This window comes from Agelaius phoeniceus, chromosome 17, assembly GCF_051311805.1.
Source record: "Agelaius phoeniceus isolate bAgePho1 chromosome 17, bAgePho1.hap1, whole genome shotgun sequence".
In the NCBI taxonomy this organism is placed as follows: Eukaryota; Metazoa; Chordata; class Aves; order Passeriformes; family Icteridae; genus Agelaius; species Agelaius phoeniceus.
This window is the reverse complement of record NC_135281.1, coordinates 4,172,683-4,193,127: the sequence shown is the minus strand read 5'-3', so window position 1 is coordinate 4,193,127 and position 20,445 is coordinate 4,172,683. Positions and strand designations below refer to the sequence as shown.

General features: G+C 46.1%; 1 protein-coding gene across 1 annotated transcript; it reads right to left on the bottom strand.

Moving 5' to 3' along the window:
* Positions 1 to 396: 396 nt before the first annotated feature.
* EDEM2 (ER degradation enhancing alpha-mannosidase like protein 2) lies at positions 397 to 11,044 on the bottom strand. The gene is made up of 11 exons (XM_054644623.2): positions 10,819 to 11,044; positions 10,641 to 10,751; positions 10,523 to 10,562; positions 9,442 to 9,547; positions 8,237 to 8,362; positions 6,723 to 6,934; positions 5,434 to 5,575; positions 5,048 to 5,172; positions 4,221 to 4,365; positions 3,086 to 3,207; positions 397 to 2,189 (listed from the first exon to the last, which is right to left on the bottom strand). Exons 1-11 carry the CDS (start codon positions 10,935 to 10,937, stop codon positions 1,698 to 1,700), a joined length of 1,740 nt encoding a protein of 579 aa, XP_054500598.2. The 5' UTR covers positions 10,938 to 11,044; the 3' UTR covers positions 397 to 1,697.
* Positions 11,045 to 20,445: the final 9,401 nt, after the last annotated feature.

The following is a 20,445-nucleotide window of genomic DNA, read 5'->3' as shown; positions in this document are numbered from 1 at the left end:
TTATTTTCCTTCACCTCACAGCTGGGACAATGCTGAGTTTCAGGACCTGACCCAGCACTGAGCAAAGCTGTGGGAGAAGGCCTGGAGTTTGTTTTCTGCAGATTAAACAATGAAGAGCGTGTGAGATGTGAACAGCTAGAAAATAAAAAGATAACCTCTGGTGACAACAGGGAGCCACTAACAAGAGCTTCATCGTTGTCCAGCAATGCTTGGTTTTGGGTGCTCCTCTCTCAGAAGGGCTGCAAGAGCTGTGTCAATGCAGAATTCCTGCATTATCCCAACTGCCATGGGAAAGAAGGACACAACCAAAAGCTCTGTAGCTTACCAGTCCTTTCAATATGCCTGTCCAGCACTGCAAGTGTCTCTTACCATAGTTCATTCACAACTGCAACAGGATTTCTACCCCAAAGGGTAAAATGCAAACTTTATTTAACTTTACAGCACTAGTTCAGGTCAAAACAACAACAAAAATTACTTTCTCAAGGCAACCACACAGCAGCACAGAGTGGGCACTGGTCCAGCTGTATTTAGGTATTTCCCTGCTCACAGGGATTTATTTCTCCACTCAAATAATTGTAGCTTGCTTCCAGACTCTTCACTTTCCAGCAGGCTTGAAGAAACTCCATCACTTTTCTGCCACTCTTTTTGTTTTTCCTTTAGAAAGAAAACCTCTTGGCCACACTGATTCCTCCTTTCCTGGTCACTGCACAGATGTTGCAAAGACACCAATAATGTATTTAAAGGTTTGGATATGTGAATCAGCTGAACACTGAGAGGTTCATGAACATCTGCTCAGCTGCCTGCAGCACCAAGGCACAGCTGCAGTTTCAGCCTGGGCTCAGCCCCCCTTCCACCCAAGCCTTGTGCATGGCTCGTGTTCAGCTCAGCTGGGGCACCCTGGGGTGGCTGCACTGAGGTACAGTGAAATACCAAAGCGGGGGGGCAAAGGGAAGTTAGAAAGAGGAAGGAAATGGGGAAATAGGAGATAAGCTAGCTACACTGTGGAATCAACCTAACATTTTCTAGTCCACCCTTCTGCTCAGTTTCTTGTCCAGACATTACCTGGACATTCACAAAAGTGGTTTTCAGGCAGGAGGCACTGACCCACACTGATCTGAAACAGAGGGACTGAGCACTTTCCCATGTTCCAAGTGCTCCTCTCCCCCCACACCATCCTTCATCCCCAACAAAACTGCACCTTCAACTCAAAATAAATAGGTTTTCTCCACCGGCCAGCAATGTTTCAACATGAACTACATGTTTATAAAGTGGCCAGAGATAAAAGGTGGAGCACACAGAGTTGTAGTGAAGCTACAGTAATTCCTGCTTTTCCCCTTATGACAAGAAACTCAGGCTCATTTTTATAGAACAAAGTAAGCTAGTATCTTTCTGTAAGCCTCTAAAACTCACAAAATGCAATGAAGAAGGTACATTTAACATGTAGACCTTTCTTTTTCTGGACACCTGTTTGATATTCAGGCAACCAACTGCTTTGAGATCAGCAGCTTGACAGCATTAACAGCTGGTATCTGAGTCATGGCTTAGAAAGGAGCAGTAGCAGAATTTAAAGGGAAGTTGTTTCACTTCATAACAGAATTCACATTGTGAGGTACCACGCTTTCCATTATGAAACTATAAAAATATATTCCCAGAATCTGAAATGAGTTCAATAATTTAAAATGATGATGCAAAGAGGATCAGGTGTTATCTAGGAAAACCTGTCCCAGTACTGCAAGCTTGGAGTTAAAGGATTGACTGGGGCAGCTCAGGAGGGAGTGTGAGCTTTTCTTGGAGTTCCTCTTCTCTCCAGCTTTCTCTGAAGAGGCATCTTGGGAGTCTTTAGCATTTTCCCCTTCACCATGGTCAGGAGCTCTTTTTAAAGTGAATTTCTTGGTTTTCTTCCGTGAGTAGAATTCCCTCATCAAGTCCTCCACCTCCCACTGCTCCTCTCTGCGCTTCCTACAGCAGTGCAGGGCAGCAGGGTCGATGGGATGAGCCTCAGTGTTGAAGATGTACCCTCCAGCATTCAGGACACACTCCCCATAGGGTGTGACCACCACATCAAAGTCTGAGCCATCATTGTGGATGAAGTTGTCTGGGTCAAAGAGCAGGTACAGGTATTTGATTGTTTCAGCCAAGAAGAAGGATTCCATACGGTTATCCAGCCTGTGGTCCCTCAAGTCTTTGATCTACAAGAGAATAGAGTGGGTTACAGTTACATTGAATTCAGTAAGTTATGAATTTAGGGAGAAAAATAAAACCAACTTGGAATTCATTTCAGTTAAACAGCACAGTATGACACCAACTCACCCTGTATCTGATCATAGAATGGCTTGGGTTGGAAGAGACCTTAAAGCTCATCCCACTCCACCCCCTGCCATGGCAGGGACACCTCCCACTGTCCCAGGCTGCTCCAAGCCCTGTCCAGCCTGGCCTTGGGCACTGCCAGGGATGCAGGGGCAGCCACAGCTGCTCTGGGCACCCTGTGCCAGGGCCTCAGCACCCCCAGAGTGAAGAATCTCTTCCTAACATTTAAACTCGCCCTCAGTTCAGTCTGGGCAAGGAGAAGAGATTTCCTTCATTTCCCCAATGAAGAAAAAAAAAATCATAAGGCTTTTACCTACTTACTCCCAATATTTTTAAGGAGTGTTTTGTAAAATAGAGCTTGATAGCATGTTTGAAATCCTCTATTAAATAACTTTATATAAATCACTCATTGCACTTCTGGTGTGTTTGACCAGATTTTCAAGGCATGGTGGGAAGGCAGAATCACACACTGACAGGAGGAGCTGCACAAGAGTCCTCCTGCTCAGCTGCAACACCTACTAGAAATGCAGGAGAAGCTTCTGGTGCTTTCCCCTGTTTTGGGCTCTGGGGCAACAGCCCATGATAGAATTTGGCCCACTGTGACCAGCAATTATCAGAGCAGCTTCACAAAGAAATACAAGGGGCTTGTTGGGAAAAAGTCATGTTTTGCCCAAAATGATTGCATGAATCAATGACAAAACATCACTCATGAGAACACCTTCTGAAAGCTGATTTTTAGCAGCCCTTCAGGTGCCATGGCAGATGATTTAGCACTCACAGTTGCAAAGCCACAGTCCACCTTGCTGATTTTCTCTATGGACTCCACAGCATCTCTCCCCAGCTCCAGCAGTGTGGGGTCTCTTGTGGCACGGTACAGATACATTGCACTCTCAATCAGCTCTGCAAAACACCCAAACATTGCCAGCACAAAGATTATCCAACCATCCACACAGAGAAGATGAGCTATTGCTTGAACTAATTTAAAAATACTTCAGCATAATCAGGCGAACAGCCTGGCTTGCCTGGCTCCAAACACAGATTTTCCTTTTCCTAACGATGTGCTACAAAGAAATTCCCCCTAACTAGCTCAGGTAAGAGTGACTAATGCTCCCTCCCACATTCAGTGAGTGGGAGAGATGCAGGAGACAAAAAGAATAATACTCAGTTGTCAAAGTTAAAAAAACCTGCTTTTGGAAAGGACTACAAACAAGAAATTCAATCCTCAAAATACAGTTTTTAAACAATAGAGTGGAAATACTCTATACAGACAACATAGGCACCATGCTGTGTTGACTTACTAAAGGAAAGGTCTTTATACTTAAACACCTTTGATAGTTAGGGCTGATGAGTATTTTTGGTAGATTTGTCCAGTGTGGATGTCACCTGAACACTCAGACCAAAAGGAAGTTCATTATTCTCATTTACATTTATAGACCCACTAATCAGGTTAATTTTTTTTTTTGGTCAGAGTTGTAAAAAATGAGAAAAAAAGAGAGATAATTTCCTTACAGTATCACTGACAACACAGAATCCCTCCTAGATGCAGAACTGGAACAGCCTATTCACACTCACTTTCATTTCCTAAATTTAAAGGACACAAGCAGTCCCTTTAACATTTCACATCACTGAAGCACCCCATGCCAGACAATCTAACACTTAAACATGTCAACTTCCATACTGTGAACAAAATTCATTACCAGGCCACCTTTCTACACTAACACTATGCTTTGCTTCCTGTTTCCTTCCTGTCTTTGTGAGTGGGGGAAAACAAAACTCTGGAAATCCCAGCTCAAATCCTGGCAGGAACTGAGTCAGAGCAAAACTGGGGAGGAAACTGTGGTACTGCTAACATTTGATCTCCCAGCCAGAGCTAAAGCAGGAGTTCATGTCCCTTTTAATTTCAGTTTTTTTACCAGGCCTGAGTGGATATCCTTCCCTCTTGTCCACTGTGTATCCCTGGGGAATGTTGTAGAACTCAGGCAGGCCCCCAAACTGCTTCCAGACCGTGTAATAGTTGAGGAAGGTGCGCATGGCGTTGTCCACATCCCCAATCAGGCTCTGGAGACAGGAAACAGCAAAGAAACATCAGAGTAAAAACCAGCACAGGAATTGATGCAACAGCACTGCTCTAGGCAAAGAAATACCCAGTGACAGAAATGGCTATTTCTGCAGGTTTGAGTGGGTAACTGATACTGGGCATGATGCCTTCAGAACAGGTAAGAATTAAAAGCTGCTTTTCTGGTGGATCACATTCCCACACCTGAAATAATAAGAAGACTGATTTTTTTTTTTTAAAGAAGGCTGTGTTTCTTCAGTCAAATATTTAGTAAATCACAGCATCCAATCTCTTAGTTAGGGAAATAAAGTCTCAGTCCAAACAAGAAGACTGATAAGAAAGCAAAGCTCTTGATGGGAAAATATTCACACAAATGAAACATTTGTCAGGTGATAGAAAAAGAGGTGTGAGTTTCTTTTCCCTCACATTCCCATTTGGATTATGGGACCACTGTCAGTGGAGGTTGCTCCCATCATGCTGAATGGGAGACCGTAGATAAAAAAAAAATCAACATTTTCTTCAACATCATCTTCTATAGGCTCAGGCTATTGCAGATTTCACCAGAGAACAAACCAAAGTTTCAAACCTGCACAGATGAGGGTTATATTTGTAACTTTTTCCTTGAAGACCAGCCCCTGACAGATGAAGAGAATCACCAGATGCTGCTGGTGTGACAGGTCTTACCTGCAGGCCTGGCCAATAGGCCTCCAGGGACTGGAACACAGGCATAGACACTGTTCCTTTGTACATCTGAACCCACAGGTACCAGTCATCAAACTTGGTGTAATTCTTGATAGCTTTGTTATATTCTGTAAAGAAACAGATGGGTAGGTAAGCCATCTGTAACAAAAAGAAAAAGAAAGCAAAAAAAAAAAAGCTTATTTATTTTTAAGAATGAGAGAAGCCCCTTTTTCACTTGAGCCATGTTCAATGACTTCTCAGGATGCTCACTTTGGTAACTCTGTTATCACAGACTGTTCAAAAGAATTACAGCAAAGCCTTCAGAACAGTCTTGAATGTGCCCCATTGGATCCTTCATCTCCTCCTTCCCACAGGAAACAACCACTCACCTAAAAACATGGACATCAGCTCCTTGTCCTGCAGGAGGATGGCTCCTTTAACCAGGTACTCAAAGTAGGAGTCCACCCCTGCCCCAATCCCAGCATCCTGGGCCACCCACTTGGCAGTGATCACATCAATGTGGTTCCCCACCTGGAAGGGGTGAAGGACAAGGAGAGAGGGGTTTCAAGAGACACAAGAAATCCTGGTCCTTTTTCCAGACCATCAGGTTCACAGATATACAATGGCCATTCCAACCAGCATTTTCTCCATTACAGGACACATTGATCAGCATCAAAGAAATACTAACTGTAGGAAATACAACTGTTATGTTTATAAGCAAACTGTAGAAAATACAATTTTCATGCTGATAATGTATTTTATATATCTAATAAACATTTTATGCTTCCAATATCAACACTTCACTGGCCAAAACAACACTTTATAATGCTACTGTAAAAATGCACAATTTCAACATGAAATGTCTGGTCCTAATTCTGATCTTACAAATGAGTAGAGAAGGATGGAGAGGTGCAGAGACAGAGGCCAAGAATGTCAAAGGCACAGGAGCTGCCATGTTAATATTTAAATATATGCTGGCACTCTTCAGCCTGTGAACAAACCCAGCTGATGGAGAATTAAATACACAATCTTGTCTTTTTAGCAAATGTGAAAAAAAGCCAGCAATGATCAAGGATTTGGGGTATAAATCAAAAATAAACAAATCCCAAAGCAAACAAAGGGAAACATTTCTTCGTGGCAATAAACACAGGGTATAAATAAATCTGTTTCAGTTCACATATGCAACACCAACACTTCACAGAGGTTAAAAAAGCAGCAATAGAAAAGAGCAGGAGACAGTGAACACAGAGATAATACTCCTAGCTCTGGGTATTCCTGAACCCCAGAGCTGTACAGGCTGGTAATATCTCAGTGCACTTTACACTTGTTCTCTTCCCTAGGCCTTTGTCCAACCAGGATTCAGACAGACCTTTCATTGAATCTGCTCCAGCTGCTGTCACAAGAGCTGCAGCACCCAGCAGTTGGCATTTGTCTCCCAGCCACATCTGGTGTGGGCCAGAACAATGGGATAATGTTGGGCTGCTGCAGCGAAGCAGGGATGTGGATGCTGCAGGTGTTCAGCAACAATGGCAAACACGAGCCTCCAGCCCAGTTAGGAGCACTGTGGTTATTGATCCAACTCTACCTCCTCTCTGTTGATGCTTTTCCATGCCTAGAATTGCATCCACAAACTACAGAAGAAGCAGCCCAGCACATCCTGAGTGCATTGCTCACTCACCAGCCCAATGTCCGAGCGATTTTTCCACAGTGCCTTCAAAGCCTTCCTGGCAACATCCTCAAATACTGGGTCACCAGTGAGGTGGCTTAAGGTGGCAAACTCCACTATAAAGGTGCCAATTCCAGCAGTACAGGTGACTGGGGTCTCCCCAGGGTTTACTCCATGCAGCAGGTTCACTGTGCCATAGGGCATCCCAGTTGGGGTCTGGAAAGCTGAAACACAGGATTTTGGGGTCACAGAAATGCTCAGTGCTGTGTTTAACAGACAAAGCAAACATGTGCCTCACATGCCACTGCACATGGGCAGGATGGGGGGCTGGAGTAACTGCAGAGAACAAAATGAGAACTTGAGGGTGATCCTGGGAAGGTAGAGAGGGTATGCCAAGGTACACACTGTCACCATGGTATTTTCTGAAAAATCCCTTCACCAGGATTTCTTCTCCTGGGAAGCTGAGAAACCTCAGAAAAGAATGAAAACAATAATTATCTGATTGTTTTGGGATGTGGTCTGGAGATGATCATTTACCAAAGGGTGCATCTTTGATTGGTTCCATGTGAATTGTTTTTAATGAATGACCAATCACCATCAGCTGTGTCAGACTCTGAGGAGTCAGTGATGAGTTTTCATTATCATTCTTGCAAAGCCTTCTGATGTATCCTTTCTCTGATACAGTTTTAGTATACAAAATAATATATAAAAATATAAAATAGAGTATAGAAACATATAAAATATATAAAAATATAAAATAGAATATATAAAAATAAAAATAAATATAAGAAAACACATAAGGAAACACATAAGGAAACACATAAGGAAACACATAAGGAAACACATAAGGAAACACATAAGGAAACACATAAGGAAACACATAAGGAAACACATAAGGAAACACATAAGGAAACACATAAGGAAACACATAAGGAAACAGATATGATATATAATATATCAGTCTTCTGAGAACATGGAGTCAAATTCTCATCTCTCACCACGTCCTAAGGACCTCCCAACACCCCAGTACACACAGTCCTGGGGATCTCTTCCACCTTGCCAGAGCAACAGATTGCATCCCCACATTTTTTTACAGCACAAGCAAGGTGGTGACTGAACACACTGGCGAGCAAAGTGCAAACAGTGAGGCTGTGATCACCCCCTGGGTGCACACAAGGGAACAGTGCCATGCCACAAGGGCACACAGCCCAACTGCAGCCCACAAAGAGCACATGAGGCAGCATCTTCTTGTCTTTCCAAGCTGCTGTCTCTCAGCCTTTATTTATTATTTATATTAAATATATTTCCCCTCAACAAGCACGCTGATGTGTTAGGCACACAGAGCACTTGGCATGCACACTTACAACAACATCTTCCTTACAAATTGAACCTCGAGCACTGAGCTTGGAGCTCAGGGAGCACAGGACTGGTTTTTGAGCTGGCTCATCCAGCAGTGCATCTCCCCCCAGAGGCAGCAGGCAGCTCCTGATGCCCAGCACAGTGACACACAGCAGACAGGGGCTCACCTGGCAGCAGTTTGCGAGCTGCTTCCTCAGCCATCCTCAGGAGAGGCCCTGAGCACGGCCAGCCTGCTTCCACTTCAAGCCCAGCCTTCCTGGAGAGCAGGTGAGCAGAGAGGAGCCCTCCCACCACTGCAAGGACACAGCAGAACCCATTACACCATGTGGGGAGGAAGGAGTTTAGAGAAGAGTGATTTGTTTCTTGCTGCTTGTTTGCAGGGCAGCAGAAACGTGTGGAGGGAGAGGACAAGGGGTGAGGGCTTTAAACTGCCAGAGGGCAGGGTTAGATGGGATATTGGGAAGAAATTCTCCCTGGGAGGGTGGGCAGGCCCTGGCACAGGGTGCCCAGAGCAGCTGGGGCTGCCCCTGGATCCCTGGAAGTGTCCAAGGCCAGGCTGGACAGGGCTTGGAGCATCCTGGGACAGTGGAAGGTGTCCCTGCCATGGCAGGGGTGGAATGGATGATCTTTAAGGTCCTTTCCACCCAAACCATACTCAGATTCTATGATATATTTATTTTTTCTAGGAGGAGTCAAGAATTTCCATGTGACAGCAGCTGTGAGTCATTAGCTACATTTAGCTATTACTTATATAGCTAATACAGCTATATTAGCTAATATTAGTTATTTCACAGGCTTGCCTATGGTCACATAACAACCACAGAGAAATTCTACTGCTGCAAAAATTGGCACAGCAATATTTAGCAGGACAAACAACAAAAGCATAACTAACAGTTATAATAAACACTGTTTTTTTAAAATAAATATAATAAAACACTGTTTTTTAAAAACCACAGTGTTATTTAGCTAGATGGCACTGAAGCAGTCAGGCATTCAAGGTACAAGACTCCAAAAGCCTTTGTGATTTTGAAGAAAAAAAAAAAATAATCCCAGAAATTGATAATCTCTACTCCAAAATAGCACACAAAAGACAACAGGATAAAATCTGTATGCTTGCAGTGAAAAATATATTTATTCCAAAGCTGAAAACCTCACACCAGAATACTGAAAGTGCCACATCTACTTCTGCTTGTGTTGAGACAGGAAGCAAAAAGGGACGTGCAAAGACTGAAAGGAAGTGATGTTTGTTTGGGGTTTTTCTCTCTGTTTATGGGTCGTCTTACTCTGCACCCCAAATTCCCTCTGACCACCTCCTCTGAGATTTGTACAGGAAGGAAACCCAACACAGGCCCCCCAGAAAACCCCAGCTCACCTCTAATGTTTGTTTCAAAGACAGATGCATTGACATCAATATCGAAGTCCACCCCCTCCTGCAGCACATGGACAACTCGCTGGAACTCAGAAACATTTCCCAAAATCTGCAGGGAAACAGAGAACCAGGCTTAGAGTTCATGGAAAAACAAAGAGCAGCTCAATATTTGGGGCTGATTTTAGCTGGTTTTACTATTTGATGACATCATTAACTACAGATATTACTGTGAAAAATGTGTATTGTATGATTGGCTTTTTGCAGATATTCAAATGAATATTATATGTGTTGTGTTAGAAAGTGATGCTGTATTAATTCTCTTAAGTAGTGTGTTAAATATAGTTTTAGGTTATAAAAAATGTTAAAATAGAAACTCTGCTATGTAGGATACTTTTTTTAAAGAAAGGACTTGCAGAGAAATAGCAGCCATAGAACACCTGAATCTTTCAGAGAAAGAGAATTTATTGCCCATTATCAGAAGAAATGAACTTCTTCCCGCCTCGAAGGTGCTGTTAGGATTCAGAGGAAGAAGCTGAGGATGACAGAATCCTGTATTTGAATGGAATTTATGCATAATGATGAAGTGTATGAATATGCCACAGGCTGTTGTTTTTAAGGGTTAATCCTTTGTTAACATGGGTCCTTTGTTGGGGTCGTGCTGCTTTCAAGGTACCAGAAAAGGTACCCGGACGTCCATAACTCTTTGTCTCTATTGTCTCATATTGTCCTAAATCAAAGTGTCCAAATTATTATTACTCTAATTGTATTACTAGTTTTATTGCCATTTTATTACTATTAAACTTTTAAAATTTTAAAAACAAGTGATTGGCGTTTTTCACATTACTAAAAAACTGACAGTTCCATCTTTCAAAAGTCTTTTTTCACACATTTTAGATCTTTACACCAGAGCCTGTCAGGAAAGGGGCGCTCTACCACCCTCCCGAGGGGTGATGCAAAGGGAAATGGAAATTTCTCAGGTCAATGAATAACTGACTTTTGGCACCACCACATAAAATCCAGGTGTACAGGTGGCACACAGAGGCCTTGAGCAGGCTGCGGGCACTCAGGGCTGGCTCCTACTCACCAGCAGCGTGTCCAGAGCGTCGATCAGGGTCAGGGAGAAGCTGCGGAAGAGAGAAGCGAGGTGAGACCCGGCGGAGGGGGGCGGCCCATCCCCACCCCGCCCCGGGACCGGCCCTTACCTGCCCCAGGTGTCCTGCCCGTCGCACGTCAGCGGCCGCAGCTCGTCGTAGGGGAAGGCGCTCTCCAGGTAGTGCTCGTAGGCGTGGTAGAACATGGCCCGCACCCGCTCCCTGCGGCACAAGCAGGCGCGCTCAGCCCGGGCCCGCCTGGGCCCCGCACCGCCCGCTCCGTACTCACCGGTAGGAAGCCACGTCCAGCCCGCGGGCGGCCGCGCCGCTGCCCGCCGGGAGCCGCAGCGCCAGGAGGCACAGCAGCGGGCCGAGGAAACGCCGCATGGCCGTGCTGGGAGCCCGCATGGCCGCGTCCCTCACCGAGCCCCGCACCGGGAGCCGCGTCCCGCACCGAGCCCCGCACCGGGACGCGCCTCTCGCTCCTCCCGAGCGCCCGCACGGCCGCCTCAACCCTAGCCCCGCCCCTCCTCCCACTCCAGCCAATGGAAGTGGTCTCCGCTTCTCTCCGCCGCCGCCTCCAGCCAATGGGAGCGGCGAGCGCTCGACGCACGCGCTGGCGGAAGCGCTCCGCACGGCGGGGCCGCATCCGGGGCGGTGCGGGACGGGACGGGAGTGGCGAACGGAGCCGGGATGCTCTGGTGGATTTTGGGGTGTCGCTGCCTCCTCGGCTGGGATGTGGGGCCCTCACTGCGGGAATTATCACCGGGACTGCTCACAGAGAAGCGGGAGGTTCCTGCGGTACCTCTCCGGAGGCTGGAACTTGCCGTTGTGATGGCAAAAGGAGCTGAGCGGGCAGGGCAGGGCAGCGCTTTAGGTGCTGCTGTCAAGCCCCAAAATAAGGATGGCGACCGCTGTGATGCTCCCATTGAAATGAGGTGGTGGCACCGGCAAGGGGCTGGTCCCAGCGGTGCCTGGCACCGCTGCTGTGCGGTTCCTGCCGGGCGCTGGGGCCGGGATGTGTGTGAGGATATGTGTGAGGCAGCTGGGGCACTGCTGGCCTGTAGGCATCTCCCGAGAAACCTTCCTCACGCTGTTTCTGCCTGAAATTCAAACCCAGTGATGCAGCAGGACCTGCTTTGGAAACCTGATACTTTAGGTTTTAAGTTTTTCTGTTCTGTTTTGGTGTGCAGCTTTTAGCTTTATGTTAATGTTACTGGGATCTTTTCACAAAACAATCCTATTCCAGCTGGAGACTCAAGGACAATCTCTGCAAACTTCAGGCCCAAAGCATCAACAATGTGAGAAGAGGAGGATGGGCAAGCAAGCAAGAAGGATGAAACTTCATCATTGGAAGCTATTGATTGGACAGTTCACTCCTACATGCAAATGGACTAAAACTTATCAAAATGCGAGATCTCATGGCCAAGCTCTCTTTTGCTTCCCTCTTAGAGCCATCCAGGTACTGCCAGGGTGTGGCCTTTGAAGGCACCTCAATAAATCTCCACTTTGTTCCTCTGAACTCCATCCAGCCTCTGTTGCAGCTGCTCAAGGCATCACTCTTGATGCTACACCTCCGTGTCCATGGTGGAGTGCTTGGAACTGAGTGATCTCTGGGGTACTTCCCAATGCAAATCATTCCATGAGTCTGTAGCTGCTGTGAGATGACAGTGTTGGGTTATTTGTGTCCCTTCCTCTCCTGCCAGCAAAGTGATTTAGATTTGATTGTGATATGTTGCACCTCTGCCATCTAAAGGGTTAATTCATCACTTATTTCTGCTCTCCCTGCTTGGGTCACCCGCTCCTCATTTATGGGCATAGGTGGGAAGAACAGCATGGATTTGGTGTGGATCAATGCAAGTCTAGAGATGCAGGTAGAGGGAGAGCCCAGCCAATGGTTCTGATGTTGAAATTCACCGTGCTGGTTAAACTGCAGGGTGCCAAAATCAGCGAGAGTGTGAAGGGAGGGCAGGCTGGGGACCATTCCTGGTGTGAGCCACAGCTCACCATGGAATCCAGAACAGGGTGGGTTGGGACATTAAAGCCCATCTCTTCCCACCCCCTGCCATGGCAGGGACACCTTGCACTGTCCCAGACTGCTCCAACCTGGCCTTGGGCACTTCCAGGGGTGACACATCTGGTATCCATGGCTTCTCTGGGAGGTTATGGACAGCCCCAGGGGGCTCAGTGCCCTCCCAGGGAGCCAGGCTGCTTCAGTCCCTGTGTCTTGGATCCACCTGAGATCTGCCTGAGACAGGGAACAGCCCATTGGAAGCTCAGTTCCATGGCAGGAGGGTGGCACCACTGCAGGACTGTGCAGGGATTCAGGCACTGGTTTGATGCCTCAAGGAGCTGGAACAGAGGCTGGATGGAGTTCAGAGCAATAAAGTGGAGATTTATTGAGGTGCCTTCAAAGGCCACACCCTGGCAGTACCTGGATGGCTCCAAGATGGCAGCAAAAGAGAGCTTGGCCATGAGATCTCACAGTTTTATGAGTTTTAGTCCATTTGCATACAGGAGTGAATTGCCCAATTAACAGCTTCCAATGATGAAGTTTCATCCTCCTTGCTTGCTTGCCCACTCTCCTCACCTTGTTGATGCTTTGGGCCTGAAGTTTGCAGAGATTGTCCTTGAGTCTCCAGCTGGGATAGGATTGTTTGTGAAAAGATCCCAGTAACATTAATATAAAGCTGAAAGCTGCACACCAAAACAGAACAGAAAAACTTAAAACCAAAGGTATCAGTTTATCCCCATCCCATTGCTATAGGATTGTTTTGTCTTCACAACCCTGTGAAAAGATCCCAGTAACATTTCAGATAAAGCTAAAAGCTGCACACCAAAACACAACAGAAAAAGCCCAAGGTATCAAGAGGGGCTGGCTGTTGATATTCTTTAAGAAAACAACCCAGTTTACCCCTCTGCTCCTCCCAGCCTGGGGCCATCCCACTAGGTGTCAGTGCACACCCAGATACCAGCACGATAGCCCAGACAAAAATCCACCGAGTCATTTACAACATACTGTTCATTTGCTGCAGCTGTAATTTGGGTTTCTGGGGCCATTTATCATAAAAGTATCTGCTTGCTGATGCCATGGCTCAAGGCTGTGGGAGTATCTTGCTCTATTCCTGGGAGAATCAAACAATTGGAGCTGATTTCACTAAAAGCTGTCACAGTACATTACTGGAATGCTTTTTAATAAAGTTCATTTTCCAGACTCAGGTTTAACAGTGTTCTAGAGCACTGCTGTTTGCTGTATACTGGATCAGTAATTTCCCTATCAAAGTCAGTAACTCAGTTCTCAAAGTTGACTGCAATCCTTATGAAACAGATGTGAGAGAAGCAGGGCTGAACAGAGCCAGAGCTGTGCAGGGTGACCCTCCTGGCATCAGAGGAGGAGCAGTGTCCCCATCCTGGCATCAGGGAGAGCCAGGAAGGTGGGAATGCTCTCCATGGAGGAGGTGGGCTCAGGAGGCAACATCCCAGGTGCTATTTGCACTAATTAAACACCAAAAGAGAGGGTGAACAGAGGGTGTTGTAAGTGGGACTGAATCCAGGGATTGATGAGCAAGAAACCAACAGCTGGCAGAGCCAGCTGGATCAAAACTGGTTGGGAAAAACTTTAAAAAGCTGGGTTTGGTGCAGTGGTGATCACCCTCCTTACCATTTCTTTAGGCAGCCAAGCAGCCTTTGGGTGGTTTTGGGGGGCAGATGGACCTGTCTCCTCCCAGGCACCTCCTGAGAGCCACAGGCTGATTACAAACCCCTCCTGCTTGTGGCCACCACAAACCCCACAACAAGGGGCTGAGGAAAGTCTGGGGGAAGCCAGGGGGGCTGCAGGGGACAGCACTGTGCTCAGCATGTCACACAGCCTCAGGGTGTTGGAGAAACAGCAGCTCCCATGGCATGGAAATCACCTGTGTGTTCATTAATAAGTAGAGCTGGTGGGCTGGAGATTATTTGGCTTTGGGGTATATTTTGGGAGATATTAATGTGGTTTGCACATAATATACAAGTTACATAGGCTGGGCTGCAATAAATCAAAGAAGATGCAGGGAGTGCTGCTTCCAAATGGACAGAGCACATTGCTAAAATATTTAGGCTGCATCAGAGTTAAATGCTGCTTCAGATGCCCCATTCCAGGCTTTCTGTCTTTATGGAAAGGCTACTGGCAAAATCATCTGAACTTTGGTTTGGACATAGGAGAGGCTGCAATTACAGGGGTGTTTACCACTGGTTTATGGCCTCTTTAGGCTGAGGACATGTTTACTACTTGCTATTACCATAAGTGGTGCTGTTGCCCTGCTTGCAATTTTGATACCCATTAAGATGGAAACTGTATGTAAATCAGGATCCCTCATTATTATTTATATTTCATGGTGGGATGTAGGAGTTTGTCTGCCATGAGGAGAACTGTAAACAGGGGGTTTATGAACACTGAACACTGTTGCTAAGGTGGTTCTCTTGAAATAATTTTCCTTTGCAGCCGAACATCAATTCTTAATTTTAGTAGCACACGTAGCAGGATGGAAATGATGATTGATTTTTCTCCAAGTGCTGTGGGCTGCTTAAGTTGAGATTTCACTATAAAAGACTAGACATTTCCAATTGCTTTTTATAAGTTCAGAATTGATTTTATTTGTTTAGCACCTGACTAACATAATAAAGGAGAAAAATATAGTTGGACAGGAAACACAGCAAAGTGATGGGCTGCCTGGTTTCTGGCCTTCCTTTAGGTGATGTGATTTGAAGCCATGCTCGTGCTCTGGGTCTCTCCCAAACTGGGTCATACAGAAGTTTTTGCCCTGTGTTCACAAAGAACTGTGGCTCTGTGTAGATTTTGAGTGTTTTGTACCAATCAGGCTTGCTATTTTGGGGTCTTGACAAGCGAGAAAACAAAAATAAAACTGAGTTAGCATCAGTGTGTCTTGGTTTTTAAAATGGGGACTCGTGGCACCCACATTACCTGACATCAGTAAAGTCCAAAACTGCCCTGATTGCATGAATGAGGGCATTTTCTTTTCATTCATTTTCTTTATCCAAGATAGGATTTTCCCATGGGTAATGTCACTTTGATATTTTTTGCCTGGCAGATTTGGAGGTGTTCAGGTGAGCTGTGCCTGTAGGCAGAGAGGGGACAGGCAGAATTTCTGTGACATAAATCCATCATGTCCCCACAGCCAAGGGACAAGTCCTCAGGGGAGAGGTGAGGGTCTGTCTGCCCTCAGCTCCTTGCACCAAGATGGTCAGGAGGGTCTGCACAGGCTCCTACTGCATAATTTGCTTTTCTTGGTGGGCTTGCAAAGAAAAAAAAAATGGACAAGAATGATTAATTAGCCTTACACATAGTGGGAAAGGGGTGGGAAGTTTGGTTAGTGGCTCCAGCTCAGCCAGAATTTGGACTTTGAAGTTCAAAATGGTTGTGTTGGGGAGAACCCCTCACCTTTTACATGAGCACAAGAAGGGCTGAGTTTGGATAGAAAGGCTGAGTTTGATAAGAAGGGCTGAATTTGGATAGAAGGGCTGAGTTTACAGCTGGAGAGAAGCAATGAGAAGAAATTCCCATGGCTCTCTGGAAACACAGGTGGCAGAGACATTTTATCCCCTGGTTTATGGTCATGTAAAACAAATTCACTGCAACTTGTCAGGGAGCAGGGGTCTCCTGCTGCTAGGTAAAGGGCAGGGCAGGGCAGGGGGGATTTGTTTCTCTGCTGCAGACAAGGGCTGTGTGCAGGAGGGTCTGACTCCACACTGTTTTGTGTTTGGTGGGAATGTCCCAATGAAGGCAGGAATGATGAATCTGACTCCACGTTCTCAGAAGGCTCATTTATTGCTTTATGATACTATATTATGTTAAAGAATACTATACTGTACTAAAGAATACAGAAAGGATACTTACTGAATGCTAAAAAGATAATAATGAAAACTGGTGACTCTCTCCAGAGTCCTGACACAGCTTGGCCCTGATTGGCCAAAGAGTGAAAACAACTCCCAGCAGAATGCAATGGAACAATCACCTGTGGGTGAACAATCTCCAAACACATTCCACATGTGAGCACAACACAGGAGAAACAAATGAGATCAGAATTGTTTTCCTTTTCTCTGAGGCTTCTCAGCTCCCCAGGAGAAAAACCCTGAGCAAAGGGATTTTTCCAGAGAATATGAATGCCACAACACTGGGCTGCAGGACTGGGGGAGGCAGTTTGGAGCTGCTGGGAGATGTCCTTGGTGTTTGGGAAAAGGGAGTTTTGTCCTGAGGTTTTGAGGAGGGACAGGGGAGGAAGAGGGACACCCCCAGCAGCCACTGTGGGACAGTCTGGGCTCGGGCTGGGGTTTCCACAGGAGCCCAGGAAGTGCCATTGTTCTGTGGTGTGGTGTGAACAGCACAGAGGTGCAGCAGAGCACATCTGGAGGAGGCACTTGTCCAGCATTCACCTTGGGTTTGCTGTGGCATTCACATTCTCTGAAAAAAATCCCTTTGCTCAGGGTTTTTCTCCTGGGAAGCTGAGAAGCCTCAGAGAAAAGGAAAACAATTCTGATCTCATTTGTTTCTCCTGTGTTGTGCTCACATGTGGAATGTGTTTGGAGATTGTTTACCCACAGGTGATTGTTCCATTGCATTCTGCTGGGAGTTGTTTTCACTCTTTGGCCAATCAGGGCCAAGCTGTGTCAGGACTCTGGAGAGAGTCACCAGTTTTCATTGTTATCTTTTTAGCATTCAGTAAGTATCCTTTCTGTGTTCTTTAGTATAGTATAGTATTCTTTAATATAATATAGAATCATAAAGTAATAAATGAGCCTTCTGAGAACATGGGAGTCAGATTCATCATTCCTTCCTGCCACGAGAGTCCCTGCAAATACAATAGAAATGGGTGCCCTATGGGGCTTGGGAAGGAGGTGGTTTGGAGGAAGGCAGAGGAGAGGGGAGCCCCAGCCCAGCTGGTTTTGGTGACATCTCCCATGGGGACACCTGCTCAGCTGGGCTGGCTCACAGGAGCTCTGCACAGGAGCCAGAGCCACCTGAGGAGCACCAGTGCCTGGTCCTGGCAGGATCTGGGTGGGATCCATGTGCTGGCCATGCCTCACTCCTCCCTGCAAGAGGTGTGATGATCTGGGCAATGAAATACAGCCCAAATGCAGCCCAGGGTCTGTGCCCTCTCTGTCCTTCATCAATTGGCTGTGAGAGAATTCCCAGCTGAGTTTTCTGCAATGAACACCTGCTTTTTTTTGTCCATGGCGCTGGCACTCAGTGCCTTCAAAATTTCCATCCCCTTTCTGCACTCACACACTGCATAACCTCCTCCTGGTGAGGTCCTGGCCTCCTTTCCTGGGGATCTTCATAAAGGCATTTTCAATGTCTCATCCATGTTTGATGAGAAGCATTCCAGCAGCAAGCTGATATCCTTAAAAGCTGCACTCTGCAGGTGAGGAGTGGCTCCTGACCCTGTTATTCCTGCCACTCATTCCCACAGAGCTGTTCTTCCCTCCTGTGGTGTGGAAGGAGATGGTGGGGACCTCCTTTCCTCTCCTCCCCTCCCAGGAAAAAGCCCATTCTGCTGCTGGCTGCAAGCACAGGAATGCCCACAGTGCTGCAGCTGACACAGCTGCCAACATTAAAATAATTTTAAAGGAAATCTGTGTGTCTTTACTTGTAAGTGGTCCAGTAGTGTCTGTGTCATGAGAGGACAGTTTTCATGGCAGTTCTGCTGCTGCTGTCTGAATACTCAAATGTCAGTGGGCTGGAGGGCTCCTTGTTCTCTTATTTGAAGATGATATTTATTTTTATGATATTTATTCTTTTTTCTCTGCTGATTTTATTTAGAGCCTTGAAGGCGAGTGCTGGCTCGTTTTCATGCCAGACAAAATGTGTGTTTTGAAGCATCTGTCCCCTCTCCAGCTGTGGAGCTCCTGTGAGGCAGTGAGGTGACATGGGGGCAGTGGGTTCCAAAGGACAGGCTCCCAGATGGGGAAATGACAGGCAGGCAGTGCAAAACTCCCTGCAGTGACCTCCCTAAAACAGGTTCCTGTTGATCAGTGTGCCAGGAGAGCTCCTGAAGGTTGCTGCCCACCCTGGGAGCAGGACAAAGCCAACTCCTGAACCCAACTCTTTTTTGCTTTTTTACTGGTGTGGAAATAAGAAACCAGCAGTGATAAAAGGGACTTAGCCACTAACCATGGCACCATTATTCTGCAGCTCAGAGTGAGTAGAGGATGCCATGGACAGTCCTACAGGATCTTCTTTTTGATCTTTCCTACAGTGTTTTGAGGATAAAATGCATTTATAATTTGTATATAGTGCATTTATAATTTGTATATAATGCATTTATAATTTGTATATAATTTATCACTGATCAGCTGTAGCCTCACAAGTCCCCATTCCAGCCTGTGTCACAGCTGCCTTTCCCAGCCAAACATCTCAGGGCTGTGGCTTGTGCATCTCAACTTTTCAGTTGTGATTTCTTGTAAATTGGAGGAGCACCAACAGGCAAGCAACAATAACAAGGTACCACCCTACCACAACCATGCTCTGCAACTTTGGGACCAAGTTTCATAGGATGCTTGCCAAGTCTGAGTTGAATTTTGCTCATTTTGAGACCTGGTTGATTGGGCTCATTTCCTGTCTTTTCTACTTTCTTGGTTTTTTGTTTGTTTTTTTTTTTGGTGGGGTTTTTTTGTTGGGGTTTTTTTTTGTGGTGTAACACAATTCAGTGAAGGTTAACAATAGAAATGGGTTAAAAGTTTATGGGACCATGCTTGGGTGTTTTAAAGGCATCTTGGAGAACATCTTCATGTACCATTCACTCAAAAATATAGTGAATCAAGTGAAATGTAGTTAAAATTCAGATGATGCTTATCTATGTTTTAATCTATTTTGTGGGTAATACCTTGTACCAACACACACTTTCTGAATTTTTGCACATGTATACAGCTGAAAGAGCTGCTTTCATAGCTGAAAGGGGAAAATATGACCTTTCAGAAATTGTGGAACTTCCCTCTGCTCTCTGAAAATAGAAAAAAAAAATCCAATGAAAAACACTCTGAGAGATTTATTTTGCAGATTATGGAGAAATCTTTTAACCTGCAGTCAAGGAAAACTCAAAGTATCCTCTTCAAGGGTACTCACTAGTCTATGCAGCAGAAGATAAATGATCCCTGTGTTAGGTTTGAGGGCCCAGCAGGACACAGTGATCAGGATATAGGCTGCAAAATTACAAGGTTCTAAAACTTTTGAGCTCTGCCTGTTTTCCTCCTTGTTTCAGAGACTTAAAGGGTCCAAGATCTTTTCAAACTTCATTTTTCTTAGTGACAGCTGAGATCTTTAACTGGCTGGCATCACCTGGGCTGAGATAGAATCACAGAATAATGAAATATCTTAAGCTGGGAGGGACCCACAGGATCATCCAGCCCAGCTGGACCCCAACAGCCCCACCCTGGGCACCCCTGGCAGTGCTCCCCAAACACTCCTGGAGCTCTGGCAGCCTCGGGGATGTGCCCATTCCCTGGGGAGCCCAGGCAGTGCCAGCACCCTCTGGGGAAGAGCCTTTCCCTGATCTCCACCCTAATCACACAGCCTCATGCCAGTCCCTTGGATCCTGTCACTGGATTCAGGAAAAACAAACAAAAAACCACAAAAAACCCTCAAAAAACCAAAACTCCTGGCAGCCACTGGTGCTTGGCCAAAGCAGTGGAAGTTTATGGTACATCAGTGACTCCTCGAGGAATCAAATTGTCTTGAAATTTTAAACAACGTTGGGATGGCACCAGAGCATCATGGACAGGCCTGCACTGCCTGGTGTGGGGCCTGTGGGGTGGATAGCAGCCCAGTCTGAGGTCTGCCATGTCCCAAGGGATTGTTCACCTCACAGGTGCTGCAGCAGGGGCTTTTTGGGCTCTGCTGGTTTGTCCCAGCAGCAGCCGT

Excerpts from the sequence above, each read along its gene's own strand:
- EDEM2 (XM_054644623.2), bottom strand. The coding sequence starts at position 10,937 with ATGCGGGCTCCCAGCACGGCCATGCGGCGTTTCCTCGGCCCGCTGCTG. Across the intron at positions 10,563-10,640 it reads GGGCAGGACACCTGGGGCAG|CTTCTCCCTGACCCTGATCG; the intron begins GTAAGGGCCGGT and ends TCTCTTCCGCAG. Across the intron at positions 3,208-4,220 it reads AGGATATCCACTCAGGCCTG|AGCTGATTGAGAGTGCAATG; the intron begins GTAAAAAAACTG and ends GGTGTTTTGCAG.